The sequence below is a fragment of the Lampris incognitus genome, chromosome 3 (genome assembly GCF_029633865.1).
Source record: "Lampris incognitus isolate fLamInc1 chromosome 3, fLamInc1.hap2, whole genome shotgun sequence".
NCBI classification, from domain to species: domain Eukaryota; kingdom Metazoa; phylum Chordata; class Actinopteri; order Lampriformes; family Lampridae; genus Lampris; species Lampris incognitus.
Window position 1 is genome coordinate 57,700,502 of NC_079213.1, and position 21,412 is coordinate 57,721,913.

A 21,412-nucleotide genomic window follows, 5' to 3' on the forward strand; every position below is an offset into this window, starting at 1 on the left:
GTGGGCCGGCAGCCCACTCGCCTGGGCCAGTCAGACACACAACACTTGGTTATTTTTATTTAAGTAGGGGCTGGGGTCGCATTTGGGTCCTCCATTCCTGCCCCCGGCATGACAACTCCCCCCTAAACACACCCACGGAGTGTACCTTTCTCATGTTATACTTTCTAGGCATGTTGATTAGTGGAAAATGGCAACTATTTTGTGGCTTTGCTGTCAGGATAGTTCAGAGTTGTCAGACAGGAATGTCTGTATATCATTTGGGTTTGGTGGGATCCAAATTATTTTCTGCTTGGAATGAAATGGAACTGTTGAATTACGTTGTAAAACTAATTTAAACTCTGTCCCATTAGTTTTGCTATGGCCACCATAGTGTTTGTGTGTGAGTGTGTGTGTGTGTGTGTGTGTGTGTGTGTGTGTGTGTGTGTGTGTGTGTGTCCTCTCTGTCCTCCTCACCTTTGGTGTCATTAAGAGGGTCCATGTGTCTGCAGATGTAGCCCTCCAGGTAGGAGTGGAAGCGAGGTGTTGGAGGAAAGAAGGCCAGACAGATGGCCATTAACTCCCAGCCACGCTCTAGGCTGTCATAACGGAAGTTCTCTGTTGTCTGACGACATAGCTGGATGTAAAGCTCATCACGCAAGCCGTGGTTACTCCAGCCATGCACCACCACCTGATGGAGGCAAGGGTGAGAAAGAAAGAGAGGCAGATGAAAAAGACACAAGGGAGTGCATCGGGGTACAAGGAGAAGGCAAGAGACAGAGATCAATGAGGACGGAAGAAAATAAGAGAATTACCTAAATATAAGTAAGAAGGAAGTTAACGAACAATACAACAACGAACCAAAGCGACTTACGGACAAATAAAACCCAATTTTACAGATAAGACAGGTAAGAGCAAACCATTCTCAGCCTCAGTTTCAGCTGATGAATGGAAAACTATCAAAATGAGTCATTCACACAATAAATGGAGCAGAGGTTACTTTCTGGGTGGCACTTGTTTCTTTGTGTTGTGGTTCAGACTCAGAAAACAAGGAGAGAGGCTAAATTTGCAATGGACCTCAAGTGCCACGTTGAGGGGATCAGCCTTGGAGCGTCGGTCTCCCATGTAGGTCTGTATGAGCTTAAAGATCTCCACCGCTTCCTTTTTCACGTTGCGATCAGAGGTCACAATCATGGGCTTCTTGATTGCCTCACTACTCCAGGCTAGCATGTTGGCAATGGACACTTTCCTTCGAAACAGACCCTGAGGAAAAAAAAAAAAGAAAGAGGATGACAGGCAGACAATGATGTAGGGAGAGGAAAAAAAGAAGCAAAAGAAAAAGCCCCAGTTGAGGGGAGACAAATGGAAAGACTTAGGAGATTAGGGGAGAAAAAGAGGCAAAGAGATGGAGAGAATGACAGAGCGACAGGGAGGAGGAAAGATGTTAGGGACAAATTCAGTTAGTACATGGGTTCATTGCTAAGTCAAATCATCAGTCTAGCTGGAAAAATATGGACAAGGATAGAGCTCTGAGTGAAGAGCCTTTTCTTTCCTTAAGAACCACAGCTGATGTCTCTTAACCACAAACTCCTTTCGCACACTATGTAGTGCTATATAGTATGTGTTATGCACTAGTGCTTCATTTGTTTTATATGTATTTGTTTTATATGTGCTCTCCATTCATTCCAGCACTTGTTAAGAGGGAGGCAAGTTGCCGGCTGCAGAAAGACCACCATTAGTGATGAAAATGTAGGCATGTCCACCCATATATTATGATACTGAGATTCTTGTTTAAACTCAAGTCTAATCTGAATGTTCTTTTCTTTTGTGTCCAAAACTCTGGAATATATCCACCTCTCCCATTATTTTCACACTGTAAAATAAGAAATCTGCATACTAATGAAATGCCAGACATTGGTTGGGAAATGAATTGGAAAATTAAAAAGAACGTTTAAAAATGTTTAATGGCCTCGAAATATTTTTGACTTTGGGTACACACAAGAGCCCTGTATATTGAGAGCAGAGAGCTTGAGATGGAAGATATGATTTAAGGAGATCAGACAGGTATGCTGGGCAAGCCCATTTAGGATTTTATTAGTAAGCAGAAGCACCTTGAAGTCTGATCTAACATGGATAGGAATCAGGAACAATTTATTTGTCATTTCATCTTAAGTACTAGTACGTACACAAAAGAAACTAAATTCCATTTCCCCCAGCCCACAGCACTGCAACACAAAAAACAAAAAAATATATCCAAAAATCTCCAAAAACATACAAAAAAAAGAGAACAAAGCAAAAACAGCCAACAACACAGTCCACCCAGTACAAAAACTCCACCGTCCAGAGAACGAACGCCAGCCAGGATTACTGCTGGAACTCCTGGTCTGCATGGGCTAGCAGTTAGCTTGGGGTTAGCTTAGCTAAGTTAGCTAGCAGGAAGCCAATGAAGGGATGCAAGAATTGGTCTAATATGGTCATATTCACCAGTTTTAGTTAGGATTCTAGCTGCACCATGTTGAACCACCTGAAGACTTTTAGTATTAGCATGAAGCAGACCCAAAAACAGAATATTATAGTAATCAAGTCTGGATTAAACAAATATATGTACTAGAGTCTGTGTCTGCCATAGACAGGAAGACCAAATTTTAGCTATGTGACATAAGTGGAAAAAAGGCAGTCTTGATGATTTCTTTAATGTGCTTATTAAAGAAAAGGCTGGGATCAGACTTCAAGATTTTTGGCTGTCACACTTTATGAAATCACATAGTTATTGAGCGTTAGTGTTATTTGACTAAATTGGTGTCTGCATCTAGCAGGGCCAACAACCAGCATCTCAGTTTTGTCCGAATTTAGAAGCAGGAAATTTAGTTACATCCAAGCAGGCCTCTAAATTAGTCATTTGAGTATGGTCATCAGCCCTTACAGGCACATACAGCTGAGTATCATCAGCATAGCAATGGAAATTTATTCCATGACTGCGTATAATTTGGCCAAGAGGTGAAATATAAAGAGAGAAAAGTAGAGTGCCAAGAACCAAGCCCTTACGTATGCCATATTTGATGTCAGAGAATTTCAAGGTAATATCATTATAGCAGACACAATGTGTTCTTCCAGATAAGTAGGACTTAAGCCAAGAGGGAGCTAAACCAGAGACACCAAAATTACAATGTATTCTGTCTAATAGTATACAGTGATCAGTGGTGTCAAAGGCTGCACTGAGGTCTAGTAGTAGAAGCACAGAGGTAGAATCGGAGTCCATAGCTAGTAGATTGTTCACCATTCTGGTCAGAGCAGTTTCAATGGAGTTACAGGCCCTAAAAGCCGACTGAAAAGATTCATATATAGATAGTTTTCTTCTATATGGGTTAAAAGTTGTTGATACACAATTTTTTCAAGTATTTTAGAAAAGAATGGAAGATTAGACCCTGGATCGAAGTGTGGTTTCTTAAGTACAGGTTTGACCACAGCTGTCTTAAAACTGATGGGAACATTGCCAGTAGTAAGTGATGATGAATTAACAATGTCTAGCATTGTAGGTCCTGGGAAAGACCAGTGGTCTGTAAAAAGCTTTGCTGGTAAAGGGTGAAGTAGGCAAGTAGTAGGTTTAGAAGCTGACATGAGCTTAGTCCAAGTATCAAGAGAGATAGTCACAAAAGCTGTAATAACAGGGACGATCAGTGACTCATTGTATAGATATGAATTTGGTAAGACAGGATCTGCAGGAGTAGCTGGAGTTGAAGAATTAATTTTGTTTATAATCTCATCAACCTTATTGCAAAAGAAGTCTAGAAACTCATATGCCGTGAATTGTGAGCAGCTAACAGACGGCTGCTTTTTAGTAAATTTAGTTGCATTCAATTTTATTTATATGGCACATTATCAATGAGTGTTAAAGAGTGTCAGTGTCAAAGAGAAACCTTGGAGATTACGTTTATTCATATTGATTAAGCGAGAGTGATATGCTGTTTTTGCAGCAGATAAAGCATGCTTGTATTTCAATAAACACTCGTGCCACGATGGGTAAAAAACTTCCCATTTTGATTTTCACCGTTTACGTTCCAGTTTCCTGCAGGCCTGCTTAACAGCACGTGTCTCATTGCTAAACCAGGGTGTAGGCCTCTTAAATCACCTAGCTCTGGTAGTGAGAGGTGCAACTGAATCGAGGAGACTAGAGACTAGGGCCACATTTAAGTCACTAGTGAAATTTTCAACACAGTCACCACAGTGAAAGGAGCCAAAACTCCAGGCAGCTGCTGGCCAAATGCAGCTACAGTGGAGGGACCAGTGTGGTGAGTGGCAATTACATCTGTGCTGACATTAACTGGACAGGCCAATAATGCTTCAAATTAAATGAGAAAATGATCTGACACAGCAGATGTGGTTGGCAAGACATTCAGATCAGAAACAGCTATTCCTTTAGATAAAACCAAATCAAGGGTGTTACCACTGCAATGAGTCGACTCTTGAACAAACTGAATGAACCCAAAAGTATCAACTAGTGCCAGAAAGGCTTTACTTAGAGGATCAGCAGCCTGACTCAGATGAATATTGAAATTACCAAGAATTAGAATCTCATCAGAATGAGTAATGAGACTTGAGACAAATTCTTCAAGAAATAGTAAGGGACAGGAGGTCGATAGAGTATCACAATCTGGACTAAGCAGCGTCTTTTCGTGTTTGAGGGAGATGGACTTAGAATAAGAGCATCAAAAGATTGGAAATTAGATTCAGTATAGAAGTTAAATTGAAAATAGACCTATATTTCAAGGTGACACTCCCACCTTGTTTATTTGCCTGAGCTACATGGGCATAAGTATAGTCAGGTGGGGAAGCTTCATTTAAGGGAAGGAAAACATTTGGTGTCAGCCATGTTTCACATACCCCAATCATATCAAAACTATGTTCAAGAATCAGATCATTTATTAGTCTCCCATCGTATCTGTCTCGTATCTGTCAATAAACATTGTATCCAGATGAACTGATTCAACCTTCTTTGAATAGATGAAATACTAATTTGAATTAGATACCTTGTAATATTAATTGACATTTCTGAAGACCTACGCTTTCAACAATATGTGGTCACACTTTCGATAACATTAGATGTTTGGTTCTGTAAATTACAAAGTACTTTGCTGCACACATTTCACCATCACCAGTGGTAGGAATCATTGTTATATTATTGTGATTCACACATTTAGGAGAGGAGATCTTGGGAGCAATACAGCAGGGTAGGGAGACGGTCTCAATGTTATAGACCAAGCTGTCAATCTAATAATCTACACGATGAGAAATTCCCTGACTAAACATATCAAATAAATTCGTTAACTCCACAACCACACTAGATTTAAACCTAGAAAGCTCTCTCATCACCTGCAACCTGCTGAATGATAAGTCCCTTGTGTCAAACTACACGTAGACAGCTATCTATATTGCAAGACAAAAGAGCGGCACCGTCCCCAGTAGAGTGAATGCCATCCGCTTTCAGCAGGTAAGGCTGGCCCCAGAAAGAAGGCCCAAGAAAGAAGGCCAGTTATGAACAAAGCCAAATCCCTGCTCATTACAGTAATGAACCAGCCAGCATAGGGGTGAGCCTACTCTACATCTCATCATTACCCCTAACAGGTAAGGGACCAGAAACAATTGCCAACATGTCTTTCTGGCCAATTTAAGCGTTCTGACTAGGCTGGATTTTGTGATCTTTGATTTCCTCATCCTATCATTATTGGTACTAACGTGACAATGTTGCTGAAAGTAATGATGCTGTGTGCCTGGGTTCCCTGATTCTCCCTCTGTGATGCCAGCACCATATGATTATCCTGTATGTCGGAGACTTTGGCCCCGGGTAAAGAATGAACCAAGGCTGAAAGGCTAATCTGATATTGCGGGTAATGGAGTCTCCTATCCCTTACATACATTGCTTTAATCTGTCGACAGGAGCGGGAGAAGCACGCTGGCTGGTAGGACTACCAACAGGGCTGGTGAGTGGCAAAAACCAATTTGCAGTCAGGAGAGGTGACAGCAGACCTGGCCAAAAGACCGGTGGATTGCTCTTGCAAGCCTTCTCATGCCAGTAAACAGAGACAAACTCCGCCGCATCTGCTGACGAGGCAGAGCTAGTGCTAACAATGGCAGGTCTGAGGCATAGCTGGTGTGGAACTAACCGAAAGAAATGGATGTATTTTTAATGATCAGATGCCATAAGACGACCATCTTCACAGATGCTAAAGAGTCTACTACAGTCTACGAGCTGAAGCGGATTGATGAAGGCATCTTGAAGAGGGCACCTGAAGAACAAAGGCCTTATAAGGATGACTTGGTGCTGGATGACAGTAAAACACTTGGAGACTGGGGGATCACAAATCAGACAGCCAGACCCCAGGCCCCAGCTACTGTTGGATTAGCCTTTCATCTTAGTGATGATTCATTTGAGCAGCTGAAGATTGAGGTTTTCTCCAGCCCCCCAGAGCTTCCTGACGTCATGAAGCCCCAGGATTCAGGCAGCACAGTCAATGAACAGGCTGTTCAGTGAAGGAGATACTGAGGCATCCGGGGTGGGGGCATTCGAGGGAGGTTGGGATCTGGTAGGAAGCCTTGGTGGGTTGAATTTTACAGACTGCGGATCTTTCAGCTGGGCAGAAAAATGGTCAATGTGTTCTAAATAAGGTTGGGGATGTCTAGCTTGCCCACATATATATTTTTTTCTGAATGCATGCTAAATAAATTGATAAATTTACACAGAAATCTTTCAGAAACATCTGACCGATTTGTCACAACAGTCAGTCATCCGTGGAATTTGTAAAGGCTGAACATAAGAAATGTACCTTATCTAATTAATGCTAATCTTTATTTGGGTTAAGGTGAAATCCTTGCTTGTGTTTTATTTGGAGGCATAAATAGGGATTTGAATTTGAGGGGGAGTTAATCTTTAAGCATTTGTTTGGTTTTTCTTTACTGAAGAATTGGGATTTACCAGTTTTAATGACAGGCTTGGTTGTATGTGTTGCAAAAGTAGGAGTTTGTGGAGTTGTAATGTACTAGTCTCTCTAGAGAATATGTGCATGAAATTATTTTGAAATAAAGTGGATTCAGCTGTTGATGGATTAGCCTTATAAAACGCAAACATGCACATATTGGGAAAATTTGGCACCAACACACATTTGGTGGTACTTTTATATCAGTAATTTAGTTTCCTGGCACCTCACAGAAGCCTCGATGCTGTTTGTTTCCTCTGTGCCGTGCTGCTCCAACACGCGTAAGCATTACGTGTCAGCAGCCATCTTTAACATGGACAACATGAGCATGGAAATTCCTGTTCAAAGCAAAACCAGGGACAGACATGACAGCATAAATAGAGTGCATCGTTAGACCTGAAGTGGGAGGCAGCTTCCTCCACAGCGTTAAAGCAGGGCTGATTCTGATGATACTGGCTGCAGTCAATAGGCTTGTTTCAATTTTACATTTTTTTTGAAGGTATAATTATTTAGTAACTGTTCAGTGGCTTTTGTGTGATGAACCGTAGTTAAGCCTGCGATAAGGGGGCTTAACGTGCCCTTGGCTCCTATGAATGCGGCAACTTTTGTTGTACTACCCCCTAAATTACTGAAAAGCCATTTTGTTTTCATGAAACAAGTAGAATTGAAAAGAAAAATAGTGTACTGAAGTCAAGTAAAAAACAAAAAACAACCCTGATTTCTACAGTGCATCCAGAGTATTCACACCCCTTCACTTTCCCCACATTTTGTTATGTTACAGCCTTATTCCAAAATGGATTAAATTCCTTTCTTTTCTCATCAATCTACACACAATACCCCATAATGACAAAGTGATAAAGATTTTGTAGAAATTTTTGCAAATTTATTAAAAATAAAAAACTGAAATATTGCATGTACATAAGTATTCACACCCTTTACGCAATACTTGGTTGAGGCACCCTTGGCAGCGATTACAGCCTCAAGTCTTCTTGGGTATGAAGCTACAAGCTTGGCACACCTATATTTGGGGTATTTCTCCCATTCTTCTCTGCAGATCCTCTCGAGCTCTGTAAGGTTAGATGGGGAGCGTCGCTGCACAGCTATTTTCAGGTCTTTCCAGAGATGTTCAATGGGGTTCAAGTCTGGGCTCTGGCTGGGCCACTCAAAGACATTCACAGACTTGTCCCGAAGCCACTCCTTTGTTGTCTTGGTTGTGTGCTTAGGGTAGTTGTCGTGTTGAAAGGTAAACCTTCGCCCCAGTCTGAGGTCCTGAGTGCTCTGGAACAGGTTTTCATCAAAGATCTCTCTGTACTTTGCTCCATTCATCTTTCCCTCGATCCTGACTAGTCTCCCAGTTCCTGCCGCTGAAAAACATCCCCACAGCATGATGCTGCCACCACCATGCTTCACTGTTGGGATGGTATTAGCAAGGTGATGAGAGGTGCCTGGTTTCCTCCAGATGTGACGTTTGGCATTCAGGCCAAAGAGTTCAATCTTGATTTCATCAGACCAGAGAATCTTGTTTCTCATGGTCTGAGAGTCCTTTAGGTGCTTTCTGGCAAACTCCAAGCGGGCTGTCATGTGCCTTTTACTGAGTAGAGGCTTCCGTCTGGCCACTCTACCATAAAGGCCTGATTGGTGGAGTGCTGCAGAGATGGTTGTCCTTCTGGAAGGTTCTCCCATCTCCACAGAGGAACGCTGGAGCTCTGTCAGAGTGACCATCGGGTTCTTGGTCACCTCCCTGACCAAGGCCCTTCTCCCCTGATTGCTCAGTTTGGCTGGGTGGCCAGCTCTAGGAAGAGTCCTGGTGGATCCAAACTTCTTCCATTTACGAATGATGGAGACCATTGCGCTCTTCGGTACCTTCAAAGCTGTAGAAATTTTTTTGTACCCTTCCCCAGATCTGTGCCTCGATACAATCCTGTCTCGGAGGTCCACAGACAATTCCTTTGACTTCATGGCTTGGTTTCTGCTCTGACATGCACTGTCAACAGTGGGACCTTATATAGACAGGTGTGTGCCTTTCCAAATCATGTCCAATCAATTGAATTTAGTACAGGTGGACTCCAATTAAGATGTAGAAACATCTCAACGATGATCAGTGGAAACAGGATGAACCTGAGCTAAATTTTGAGTGCCATAGCAAAGGGTGTGAATACTTATGTACATGCAATATTTCAGTTTTTTATTTTTAATAAATTTGCAAAAATTTCTACAAAACCTTTTTCACTTTGTCATTATGGGGTATTGTGTGTAGATTGATGAGAAAAAACGGAATTTAATCCATTTTGGGATAAGGCTGTAACATAACAAAATGTGGGGAAAGTGAAGGGGTGTGAATACTTTCCGGATGCACTGTACATGAGTTAGTTTATGCGAAATATCAAAGTCATGTCTGAATGAGGATGAACATAACATGGTATATTGTATTATGGCATTACAAATAACTGAAAGATTAAATGGAGCTTTAAAAGGTGGGACTTGGTCCAAGCTGCATTTGTAACTGACCTTAAATTAAAACAATTGTTTAAAAAAAAATAATAAAAAAAACCCATGGCAGGTCTGCTGTCAGGCCTGGGGCTAAGGCTATCTGGAGTGTCCGTCACATATAACATAATCCTAGCCGGAAGAAGCTGCTCTAACTCATAGACACGTCTCTCTAGCAGGGACAACCTGTCTGTAATTGCAGAATTGTCACCCCACACGTCATTTTAACGAGGCTAAGCTGGACGCTAGTAACAAACTAGGAATGAGAAGCTGCCTACTAAACACAAGATTCGTTTGAGAAAGAAAACTAATGTATCTAGCAATGAATGAACTTAGCACAGAAAATGGAAAAACCAGTACAACATATGAAGAGGTTAGGGCAGAATATAGACAAGAGATAGTATGAGAATAAACAGCAGTTATCAATCTCACGAAGCCAAATCTCATAAAGGCGGAAGCTGCCAACAGCTGTTAGTGACCACCAGCAGTTCTAATGCATACAATGTCCAGCTGGGTGAAAATAATGGCCAGCTGCTGCTGCAGCTGCTCAACAATGTGAGCTTAAGTTGTCTATTGTGAAAATTGCATGAAAGAAGAGACAGACAATTTCTATCATTGACTACATGTTCGAACACGTGTATCTTTTTGTTCTCTATCCAAAACCAACAGACCAAGCAACATGGTGCTGCCCCAACCAATCATCGTCATAGCTCACCCTGTTAACCCGGAAACACTTTCTTGAAGTGACCAGAACCGATTATGGGGAATTATGCCCATACAGTCCGCTACATATGTCCTCCCAGAATTCACCATAAGTCAACGCGGAGAGGGGCGGAAGGCTCGGCTGCAACGGCTTCGCCGAACGGGTGCAAAGGCCGGGGTGCCCACAGGAGGGACCTGAGGGACCCTGCAGCGGTGTGGGGGTCCGGGCGGAGGAATCTTAGGGGCCTTGTTGGGTGGTGAGGCAGAGTAGGAGGGCACCCCTGCCGTGGGGACTGGGCAAGACCAATAGGTCGGTCCAAGTCCAGGTGAGTTGGTTTGAGGCGATCCAATGAAATGCGCTCGGGCTTGTTTTTTACTTCCATCGTGGCAGATGAAAACATATTCTGCCAACTGCAGACTTGCAGGGATGTGAGACTGTGGGAGGCTGTGTTGTGAAGTGGGGACCGGTGCAAAAGCTTTGGTGTTATCCAGGAGCGTGGTCCATTGATGGGCTGCAGACCAGGGAGCTGTGGTGTTGGGGAAGAAATCCCCTGGGACCCGCAGTGGCTGTCCATAAACAGCGGACGAGGACTGGAGGTCCTCCTTAGGGGCGGTTGTGAGGCCCCGCATGACCCACGGGAGCCTGTAGATCAAGCTGCTGTCCTTGAGGCTGGCCCGAAGAGCGGCCTTCATAGAGTGATGAAATCGTTGGCCTGCGGGTGGTACGTGCTGGTGCTTCACCCCTCTGCTCTCTGCGACTGCGTTCCAGAGCTCAGACGCAGAGAGCATAGGGGCGGTGGCTTGGTCAGCTGCCATGCGGGCATAGTCAAGACCCAAGTGGACGGCCCTCACAATGGCCTGGGAGAGGCAGTCGACGATGAGGTTGGTTTTGCCAGCAACATGCTGTATGTCCATGGTGAACTCCGAGGTGTAGGAGAGCTGTCATTGCTGGTGGGCGGACCATGGCTCAGCCACCTTGGCCATGGCGAACGTCAGTGGTTTGTGATCTCCCAGGAGAACCAGCATCCTGTTCATAGGTTCAGATGGCTTACTGTCACTGAGGCCTTGTAGAGAGAAGAGCTGGCTGGCCCGCTCATCATCAGAAAAGTTCAAAAGCTTTCAGCAGGTAGGCCTTAAGTTTCTCAAATTTATCCTGCTGCGGAGGATTTGTGAGGAGGCTCAGCACTCTGGTTACTATTGAACTGCCGACAGCCGACACCACATAATAGGATTTTGTGGCATCCGTGGTGATTTCCCACAATGCAAACTGTGCTTCTGTCTGGGCGAACCAAGCCGAGGCTGACGACTCCCAGAACTCCAGCAGCTTGAGAGAAACCGCATTAGTAGTCATGTTCAGAAAGAGTTTTCTCTGGAAACGTCCAACAGACAAACATCAGAGTCACCAATGTAGGAATTTCAGGAAAGAAGAGACAGACAATTTCTCTCATTGACTACACGAACGTGTGTCTTTTATTTCTCTATCCAAAACCAACAGACCGAGCAACATGGCAGTGCCTCAACCAATCATCGTCGTAGCTCACCCTGTTAACCCGGAAACACTTTCTTAAAGTGACCGGAACCAATTATGGGGGATTATGTCCACAGAGTCCGCTACACTATCACACATTCTTAAGGCTGTAGTTTTTTTTTTTAAAGTAAAGATGGTAACAAACTTTCAAACATTTATTACACTGCTATTTGAGCAGCTTTCTCTAGATGAAAGGTCTCTATTACTTTTAATAGGACTACTAGGGCAAATAGTGTAGGCTTATTTTTACATTAGTTAAAATTATTTTTACATTAGTCCCTGGGTTATGAACGCCTGACATACGAACTCCCGCACTTACGAACCAATCTCCGTAAAGACTATTTATAAATGATTATTATGAAAGCCTCAATAACATAATATAATGATGGAAAACCACAAAGACAACTCTGAAAGTAAGAGACAGGAGTGGATACAAGACTTACAGGAGGACATCTGGCCTACATGTTCAAAGGCACAAACACGAACCATAAATACTCGACTGAGAGTAATACAATATCACTGGGTAATGAGAACTTATATCACCCCTGTGAACTTAAATAAATTTGGTCCTAATATTCCTGAGCAACGTTATAAGTGCAATATTCATCAAGGTACTTTATATCACTGCATGTGGGAATGTGAGGAGATTCAAATATTCTGGAGGTCGTTGATCCGCTATATCTCTCAAATCAGGTTTTGTTCCAACCAAGCAGCTACACACCTGATTCTATCAGTCAACCAATAGTCTTTGCTAAGGACCTTGATTTGTAGACTCAGGTGTGTAACTGCTTGGTTGGAACAAAGACCTGCACCCACATTGGCTCTTTCTGGATCATGTTGCCCATCCCTGATGCCAGACTGGCCCTGGTACTCTGTAAGTGTAGCAGGATAAACAATGCTGCAGCTAATAAATTAATTCATCTTTATCCTGTGCAGCTCTACCATGGATATCCAAAGCAGCAGTTGCACAATGACATGTAAGAACCAATCTTAATCAATGTAATAACTGCTTCATTATCTGAATAAACTACAAACGACTTGCACAGGAAGAACTCAACTGTTTGGTGCAGAGTTATTTTATTCATGCTCTGCATGATGAGCAGTAAGATGTTGGAAATGTTGACACAACAATCTCAGAAAGGTGAATCAGTTCATCTGGACACAAAGTTTAATGGCAGAAACGTTTCCTCATCATCCAAGTGACTCCATCCGTCTCTGGTGACTGCAGGTGTCCCAAACCTTATAAACAGCACAGTTGCATAATGACCGAAACAAGCGATCTAATAAAGGTTTCATATGCAATTGCCGTGACCATTAACTAGAGTTACAGTGGCCATGTGTACTATTCACACATGGCTGGGGAGAAGCTGCAATCACAGCTTTGTAAGATGGTGACAGATGTACTCTTAGCCCTCCTCCTCGGTTCAGGGATGGTCATTCCGTCTTCACATGGATGGCCTCTTTGACATCTTACAACAGCGTGATAGCAGTTATTTTTCAATCCTCTCTCAATAGTACACGTGGCCATTGTAAGTCAAGATAATGGTCACAGCAATTTGCATATGAAACCTGTGTTACATCGCCGTTATGCAACTGTGCTGTTTCTAAGGGTGGGGACACCTGCAGTCACTGTATTGTTTATAAGGGTGGGGACACCTGCAGCCACTGTATTGTTTATAAGGGTGGGGACACCTGCAGCCACTGTATTGTTTATAAGGGTGGGGACACCTGTAGTCACTGTATTGTTTATAAGGGTGGGGACACCTGCAGTCACTGTATTGTTTATAAGGGTGGGGACACCTGCAGCCACTGTATTGTTTATAAGGGTGGGGACACCTGCAGCCACTGTATTGTTTATAAGGGTGGGGACACCTGCAGCCACTGTATTGTTTATAAGGGTGGGGACACCTGTAGTCACTGTATTGTTTATAAGGGTGGGGACACCTGCAGTCACTGTATTGTTTATAAGGGTGGGGACACCTGCAGCCACTGTATTGTTTATAAGGGTGGGGACACCTGCAGTCACTGTATTGTTTATAAGGGTGGGACACCTGCAGTCAGCTGAGACTGAGGAGGTCACTTAGATGATGATGAAACGTTTCTCCCGTTAAAGTTTGTGTCCAGATAAACTGACTGAATCTTTTGGGCTTTCTACACCTGGATAACTGAGCATGCATCACGACACGTTGAAACAACAAATGGGCATTATTTTAGAGGAATATGTGGCATGAATAAATGTTAAGAATGGCCGCAAAAACTTACCAGGGCCCTGGAATCACAGGAAAAGCCCATTCTACATGTCTAACCACACAATGCTCTCCACAGTACTGGTGGACAAAGATCTATGCTAGGACATATGCTAAACACTAACACATGAATATACACAATGATAACATGCACTTCCTCTAGAGTACCTGTGTGTGTTTGTTGAAGTGCTTGGACGCCCAGTTCTCAATGTCTGTCTCTGAAGATGGCTTCCTCAGGGTGAATTCTGGGAACATTCCACAGCTTGCATTAGGCATCATGTTCCGGGCATTCCGACTGGCCTCAAACTGGGCACAGGCTCCCAAGTCCTCTGACTGAGAGAGAGAGAGAGAGAGAGAGAGAGAGAGAGAGAGAGAGAGAGAGAGAGAGAGAGAGAGAGAGAGAGAGAGAGAGAGAGAGAGAGAGAATAGGGTATTTAAAATAAAGTGTAAGAGACTCCTCACAAAGTCTGCAGTGAAACTAGGTTTGCGTATGAAGTGACAAACATTGTCAGCCACCAGAAGAAACATCTTGTAACTAGTAACAGCCACCAGAGGACGAGGGGTCTTTGTGTGTCCATGAGTAGGTATATCTAGCAGTGTCCACAAGTAGACTTACCTAGTTGTGTGTCCACAAGTAAGTATACCTAGTTGTGTGTCCACGAGTAGGTTTACCTCGTTGTGTGTCCATGAGTAGGTATTCCTAGTTGTGTGTCCACGAGTACGTATATGAGTAGGTATACTTAGTTGTGTCCATGAGTAGGCATACCTAGTTGTGTGTCCAAGAGTAGGTATTCCTAGTTGTGTGTCCATGAGTACGTATTCCTAGTTGTGTGTCCACGAGTATGTATATGAGTAGGTATACTTAGTTGTGTCCATGAGTAGGCATACCTAGTTGTGTCCAAGAGTAGGTATACTTAGTTGTGTCCATGAGTAGGCATACCAAGTTGTGTGTCCATGAGTAGGTATTCCTAGTTGTGTGTCCATAAGTAGGTATACCTAGTTGTGCGTCCACGAGTAGGAATACCTAGTTTTTTGTCCACGAGTAGGTTTACCTAGTTGTGCGTCCACGAGTATGTATACCTAGTTGTGTGTCCACGAGTAGGTATACCTAGTTGTGTATCCATGAGTAGGTTTACCTAGTTGTGTGTCCATGAGTAGGTTTACCTAGTTGTGTGTCCATGAGTAGGTGTACCTAGTTGTGCGTCCACGAGCAGGTTTACCTAGTTGTGTGTCCACGAGTAGGTTTAACTAGTTGTGTGTCCATGAGTAGGTTTACCTAGGTGTATGTCCACTAGTAGGTATACCTAGTTGTGTGTCCATGAGTAGGTATACCTAGTTCTGTGTCATACTGTGTCGATGAGTAGGTATACCTAGCTGTGTGTCCATGACTAGGTATACCTAGTTGCGTGTCTATGAGTAGGTATACTCTAGTTGTGTGCAAACTCATGGGCCTCTGCCAAGTGTTTGTGTGTGTGTGTGTTTCTGTGTGTGTGTGTGTGTGTGTGTGTGTGTGTGTGTGTGTGTGGGTTTACTGGGTGCAGTGATGATGGATGTAGCGTAACACAAAACAGTGCTGGGTTACAGCACAGCATCACTAGAGCACCAGAGGACAGTAACTGTAACTGGACCTGAGTGGGTCAGTCACTGTTCATGTTTATGTGTGTTGTTGTGTAGATGCCAGAATATAGTGCAGTGTGTTTGTGTGTGTACTTGGTATTCCTATTTGTCGGATTTGTGGACCATGAGTCCCAGAAACATTTTCCAACTTGGTGCTAAGTGGGGAAGTTTGGCTGGTCCCCACAACTTCCTGTTGCTATTTCAGAGTCAGTATATTGGTTTAGGGTTAAGGGCTCACACATGAATGCAGTGACTGAGAGGTCTCCAAATATAGGCATAACAAAGCTGTGTCACTCAAGGGGAGATTGTAGGTGAACACGGGCAACAACGACAATCTTACATTTAAATTCTTTCACAGCTTCTTACTGTGAAGCGACCGCGCTAACCACTGTGCCACCGTGCTGCCGCACATAATAATCCGACAGAAAATAAACATAGAATATAGTACATAAGTTTAATGTTTCCAGTGATACAGGTAAGAAGACTCCGAGACCCTGTAGTTTGCCCTGCTTGGGCCACTTTATCTTCTCTGCTAGGTATTGAGATGTATAATCTCTGCTAGGTGTTCAAATGTGTCATCTCTGCTAGGTGTTCAGATGTATCATCTCTGCAAGGTGTTTAGATATATCATCACTACTAGGTGTTCAGATGTATCATCTCTACTAGGTGTTCAGATGTATCATCTCTGCAAGGTGTTCAGATGTATAATCTCTGCTAGGTATTCGGATGTGTCATCTCTGCTAGGTGTTCAGATGTATCATCTCTGCTAGGTGTTCAGATGTATCATATCTGCTGGGTGTTCAGATGTATCATCTCTGCTAGGTGTTCGGATGTATCATCTCTGCTAGGTGTTCACATGTAGCATCTCTGCTAGGTGTTCAGATGCATCATCTCTGCTAGGTGTTCAGATGTATCATCTCTGCCAGGTGTTCAGATGTATCATCTCTGCTATGTGTTCAGATGTATCATCTCTGCTAGGTGTTCAGATGTATCATCTCTGCTAGGTGCTCAGATGTATCATCTGTGCTAGATGTTCAGATGCATCATCTCTGCTCAGTGTTTTCAACTGAGTTTCATTCTTGTCTTGCTAATGTAATTCCTTAAGCCCTAGAGTATCATGGTCTCATGACGCAGAGCGCAAAGCTACGTAAAATGTCTTGGGTTGCCACACATTCAGCATTGTAGAGCCTACCCCTTAGACCTGAGTCTACTTGTTTCTGGTTCCAGTTAAGGAAGTGTCTGCTGCAGCGTCCACATGCCGTACCAACTCAAACATCTGAAGTAGTGGAGTGGCACAATGTTTACACAAAGCGTTTTGCACAAACTGGTTGATAACCACCTGTTATATGACCTTGGATGCAGTCTTGCAGTCAGGTTCTAGCCAAGCCCAACGCACCTTAAGGAGTTTTCCTATCTGAGCCAAGGCTGGTGTGTTTGACCAGTACTCCCAGGTCATGGGCAGCAGCCACCAAAGGCCAGGATCTCACCCTTTTTAGAATCTAGAAGTTACTGGAAGCTTCGGTTTGTAGTTTGATGTCTACTCCTTGGTTTCACCAACCAGCAGGGGAGCCAGTGGATCCTCTCAAATTTTGGAAGGCCTCATGGTCATTGTCTGCTGTAATTTTCTGTAAAAGGTGATGTGCTGCATGAGGGGGACTCCTTCTGGGCCTGCTAATGGCTGCAATATCCTCCACTTGTTACCTCTGTTGGGACAGAGAAGTTATCACAAAATTCTGCATCACTTCCTCTACCTTAAACTGAGTCATTTAGTTGAGGATGAAAATGGGCTAAATACAGGCTTGGTCTCCTGTCAGCTGTTCAGGCTTGATTTTCCTGAATTCCTTCCTGATGTGTAAGTGGCAGAACAGGATGTATCTGTGTGCTGCTGGTTGGTCTCTTGGCCCCCAATATTATTATTATTATTATTATTATTATTATTATTATTGTTGCTTTTATTTAAACTGGAAAAATCATTTAGGGCTGGCTCTCGTTTACAACGATGTTGAGTAACAGTTTAACATGGCTTAAAAGATGCAAAATAACAATAGACACGAGATAAATGAAGGCAATCCATTAAAATAAGTACAGTTAATACAAGATACAAAACAGAAGTTTATTGGTTTGTAATCATATACTTAAATTGACCAAAGGGATGCAATGTGAAGAGTTCCTGGTGGTCAGCGCATAGAAAACAAACGCACATCTTTCAAGCGCAGTACAAACTCGCAGGATTTGCAGTGAAAGCCAGTCATTGGACCGAGTTTGATGTGGTCCAGAGGACCAAACTAGCACTGATGTGATATAAGATGGCAGCTTCCCAGTAAGGGCCTTGTAGATCAACAAATACATATGCCCATCACGCCTACCAACCAGACAACGTTTTCACACAGGATGCAGTGATGAGCGCTATAAGCATCACTAGTAATAAACCTGGGGGCAGAAAGATGAACAGCATGTAAGGGCTGAAGAGTAGAGGCAGAGGCATGCCCATAAATCACATCACCATGAATGAACGAATGAATGAATGAACGAATGAATGATGATTTATTTCGAACACGTAAATAATCAGGATATAACATACACATAATTGGCAATAATATGAAGTGATCAACAAATCCACACATCAAACTCAGTGAACAGATCTCCATATACTACTTCAGATTATTTGTTACATGTTGGAAAAGGAGTAGGAGGAAGTATACGCTTGATTTTCCTGCCCCTTCTCTCCTACTCTTGAGTTAATTCAGCTACTGTGGCAGGATGAGGAAAAACACAGGAGATGAAGGCGAGTTTGAACTTCATTCCTCAGCTCAAAAACCAAACTGAAACAGGAACAACCTTGCACCAGAGAGCCCGGGAACATAAACCATGCCCCCAGCTCACAGCCCTGCTGGGTGAGAGGCATAGCCCCTAGTGTCTGCCACACAGCCTCCCCACGAACACCCAGAAGAGACTCCTGGAAAGAAAACCAGTTTCTCACTGGAGGCTTAAGCAGCCTGCCATAACGGCTGCGGCATCCCTCAGCCGAAACAGTAGGTGAAACACAGTCCAATGCCGGCTGAGAAGCAGAATGCTGAACCCGTGAAGACACTGCCGGGGTCCTGGAAGGAGGGCGACCCCGACGGGGAACCTGGGCCGGAAACACAACTTCGTCTGCCACCCTGTGCGCTGGTTTAAGCCTATCAAGTGTGACAAGCTCCCTACGCCCACCCATATCCAGCACAAAACCCTTAGGACCCGTCTCAAGAACCCGAAATGGGCCATCGTATGGGGGTTGGAGGGGCGAGAGGTGAGCATCATGCCGTACAAAAACAAAACGAGCCGACATGAGGTCCGCAGGCACGAACGACCGCGGAAAACAGTGGTGAGCGGGGCCTGGAACCCGAGTACTGTCGGACAAAAAAGGATAAACGGCCAGACGGGGTCGAGGAATGGAACTCCCAGGCAAAAATTCCCCAGGGACGCGGAGCAGCTGACTGAGCACCGGCTCAGCGGGCGAAGCGTCGAGGTCCTCCTTAGGAGCCGAACGCAACCCGAGCATAACCCAAGGTAAACGGTCCACCCAGTTACCATCCGAGAGCGCAGCGCTGCCTTGAGCAACAAGTGAAAACGTTCACACAAGCCGTTAGCCTGAGGGTTGTACGCGGTAGTGTGGTGTACCTGCACACCCAAGGATTGCGCAAGTGCTGACCAGAGCTCTGACACAAACTGGGGGCCCCTGTCTGAGGTGATATCTGACGGAGTGCCGAAACGGGCGACCCAGATGGAAAGAAACGCGCGTGCAACATCCGAGGATGTTGCGGAGGACAGAGGGACAGCCTCTGGCCACCTGGTGGTCCGATCTACCATTGTGAGCAGGTGCGTAAAACCCTGTGAAGAAGGTCGAGGGCCCACCAGGTCCACATGCACGTGGTCAAAACATCTGGCCGGGATCGGAAACGGTTCGAGGGGCGACTTAGTGTGCTGGTGGACCTTAGCGCACTGGCATGCTACACATGCAGCTGCCCACCCCTTGACGTCCTTGCGGAGGCCAGGCCAGACGAACTTGGAACCGACCAACTTCACCGATGCCCGAACTCCAAGGTGCGAGAGGGAGTGAATCGATTCGAAAACTCAGCGGCGCCAGGCCACTGGAACAATGGGGCGGGGACGGCCAGTGGAGACATCGCAGAGGAGGGCAGGACTGCCTTCCTGCATCACAGCATCCTCTAGCTTGAGGCCGGTACACATTGACCCTAAGGGCAAGGACGTCCGGGTCGCTGGGCTGGTCGGCAGCCATAGCGGAGAAATCCACACCGAAGTGCACAGGACACACAAGCACACGCGACAGACAATCAGCAACAGGGTTGGACTTCCCGGCCACATGCTGAATGTCCGTTGTGAACGCAGAGATGGCCGCCATGTGGCGCTGCTGACGAGCAGACCACGGCTCAGTCACCTTGGACATGGTGAAATCAGCGGTTTATGATACACATAAGCCGTGAAGGAGCGACCCTCCAGCAGGAAGTGGAAATGTAGGGTTGCAAGGTGCAGTGCCAGCAACTCCCGCTCAAAAACGCTGTACTTGCGCTCGCAATCTCGCGGTTTGCGGCTAAAAAATGCGAGTGGCTGCCACGCATTCACCACACGCTGTTCAACCACAGCCCCCACGGCTATGTCAGACGCGTCGGTTGTTAAAGCTATGGACGCCGTGAGTGTGGGATGGGCGAGGAGGGCAGCGTTAGCCAGGGTGCACTTAGCTCCGTCAAAGGCCTGGACCCGTTCAGGAGTCCAGTCGACAGGGTCGTTAGCCTTCTTAAGCCGCAGGGCTTCGTAAAGTGGCTGAAGGAGGTGAGCAGCACGAGGGAGGAAACGGTTATAAAAATTCACCATGCCCAAGAATTCCTGCAACGCCTTAACAGAGACCGGGCGGGGAAATTCCGCCACCTCTTGCACCTTTAGAAGACAACGGGACCACGCCTTGGGGCGAAATGCGGTGACCCAAAAAGTCAATCACCGGCAGTCCAAACTGACACTTGGCCGGGTTGACTATCAGGCCGTGTTCGTCCAGGCGACAGAAAACTGTTTCAGGTGCGCCAGGTGCTCTTCAGCTGATGGACTGGCCACTAATATATTGTTGAGATAAACGAACACGAAAGCAAGGTCATGCAACACCGAGTCCATCAGCCTCTGAAAGGTTTGCGCTGCCCCCTTCAAGCCAAATGGCATGCGCATGAACTCAAAAAGCCCAAATGGGGTGATCACTGCGGTCTTGGTCACGTTCTCTGCACACATGGGAACGTGATGATAGCCGCGCACCAGGTCCACCTTAGAGAAAATAGTGGTACCTGCCAGGCGTATGGAAAAGTCCTCTATGTGTGGGATGGGATAGCGGTCATTGGCGGTGACGTTGTTCAGGCGGCGAAAGTCGCCGCAAGGCCACCACAACCCATCCGCCTTGGGCACCATGTGAAGCGGCGAGGCCCACGGGCTGTTGGAACGCCTCACTATACCCAGACGCTCCATGATGGCGAACTCCTCCTTAGCTGTAGCCAATTTTACCGCGTCGAGGCGCCACGCACGCAAAAACTGTTCTACCCCGTGTTTAGTAACCGTGGTGGAAAAGGCAGGTGTAGTCACCGATGGAAAATCCGCCAGCAAACGCTGAAAAACATCCCCTAATGCTAAAAAGTTAGCGTGTGTTAATGGCCCGGCTCCCCCTGTCTCGCACGGAAAAGTGGAGAAAGACACAGCATCAATTAAATGGCGGTTTGCAACATCAACCAGCAGACCATTAGCACACAGAAAATCCGCGCCAATAATAGGAACCGTAATGGCGGCGACTACAAAGTCCCACTCAAAATGGCGCCCGTGGAAACAAACAGTCACCAACCTTGTGCCAAACG

At 45.1% G+C, this 21,412-nt stretch overlaps 2 protein-coding genes across 2 annotated transcripts in view; one reads left to right on the top strand and one right to left on the bottom strand.

The window, feature by feature from the left end:
- Window positions 1-21,412, bottom strand: part of arhgap39 (Rho GTPase activating protein 39) — a 134,415-nt gene that overhangs the window by 57,415 nt on the left and 55,588 nt on the right. The window contains exons 3-5 of the mRNA XM_056276751.1: window positions 14,079-14,243; window positions 1,054-1,239; window positions 454-667 (exon numbers count right to left, since the gene is read on the bottom strand). Coding sequence (XP_056132726.1) covers window positions 454-667; window positions 1,054-1,239; window positions 14,079-14,243 — 565 coding nt within the window. The remainder of the gene's footprint in view (window positions 1-453; window positions 668-1,053; window positions 1,240-14,078; window positions 14,244-21,412) is intronic.
- On the top strand, window positions 6,146-6,505 carry LOC130109083 (elongin-B-like). Its single transcript, XM_056275814.1, has one exon. It carries the CDS (start codon window positions 6,146-6,148, stop codon window positions 6,503-6,505), a length of 360 nt encoding a protein of 119 aa, XP_056131789.1.

What these genes read in the sequence shown, in the direction of transcription:
- LOC130109083 (XM_056275814.1), top strand. Translation starts at nt 6,146, where the DNA reads ATGGATGTATTTTTAATGATCAGATGCCATAAGACGACCATCTTCACA.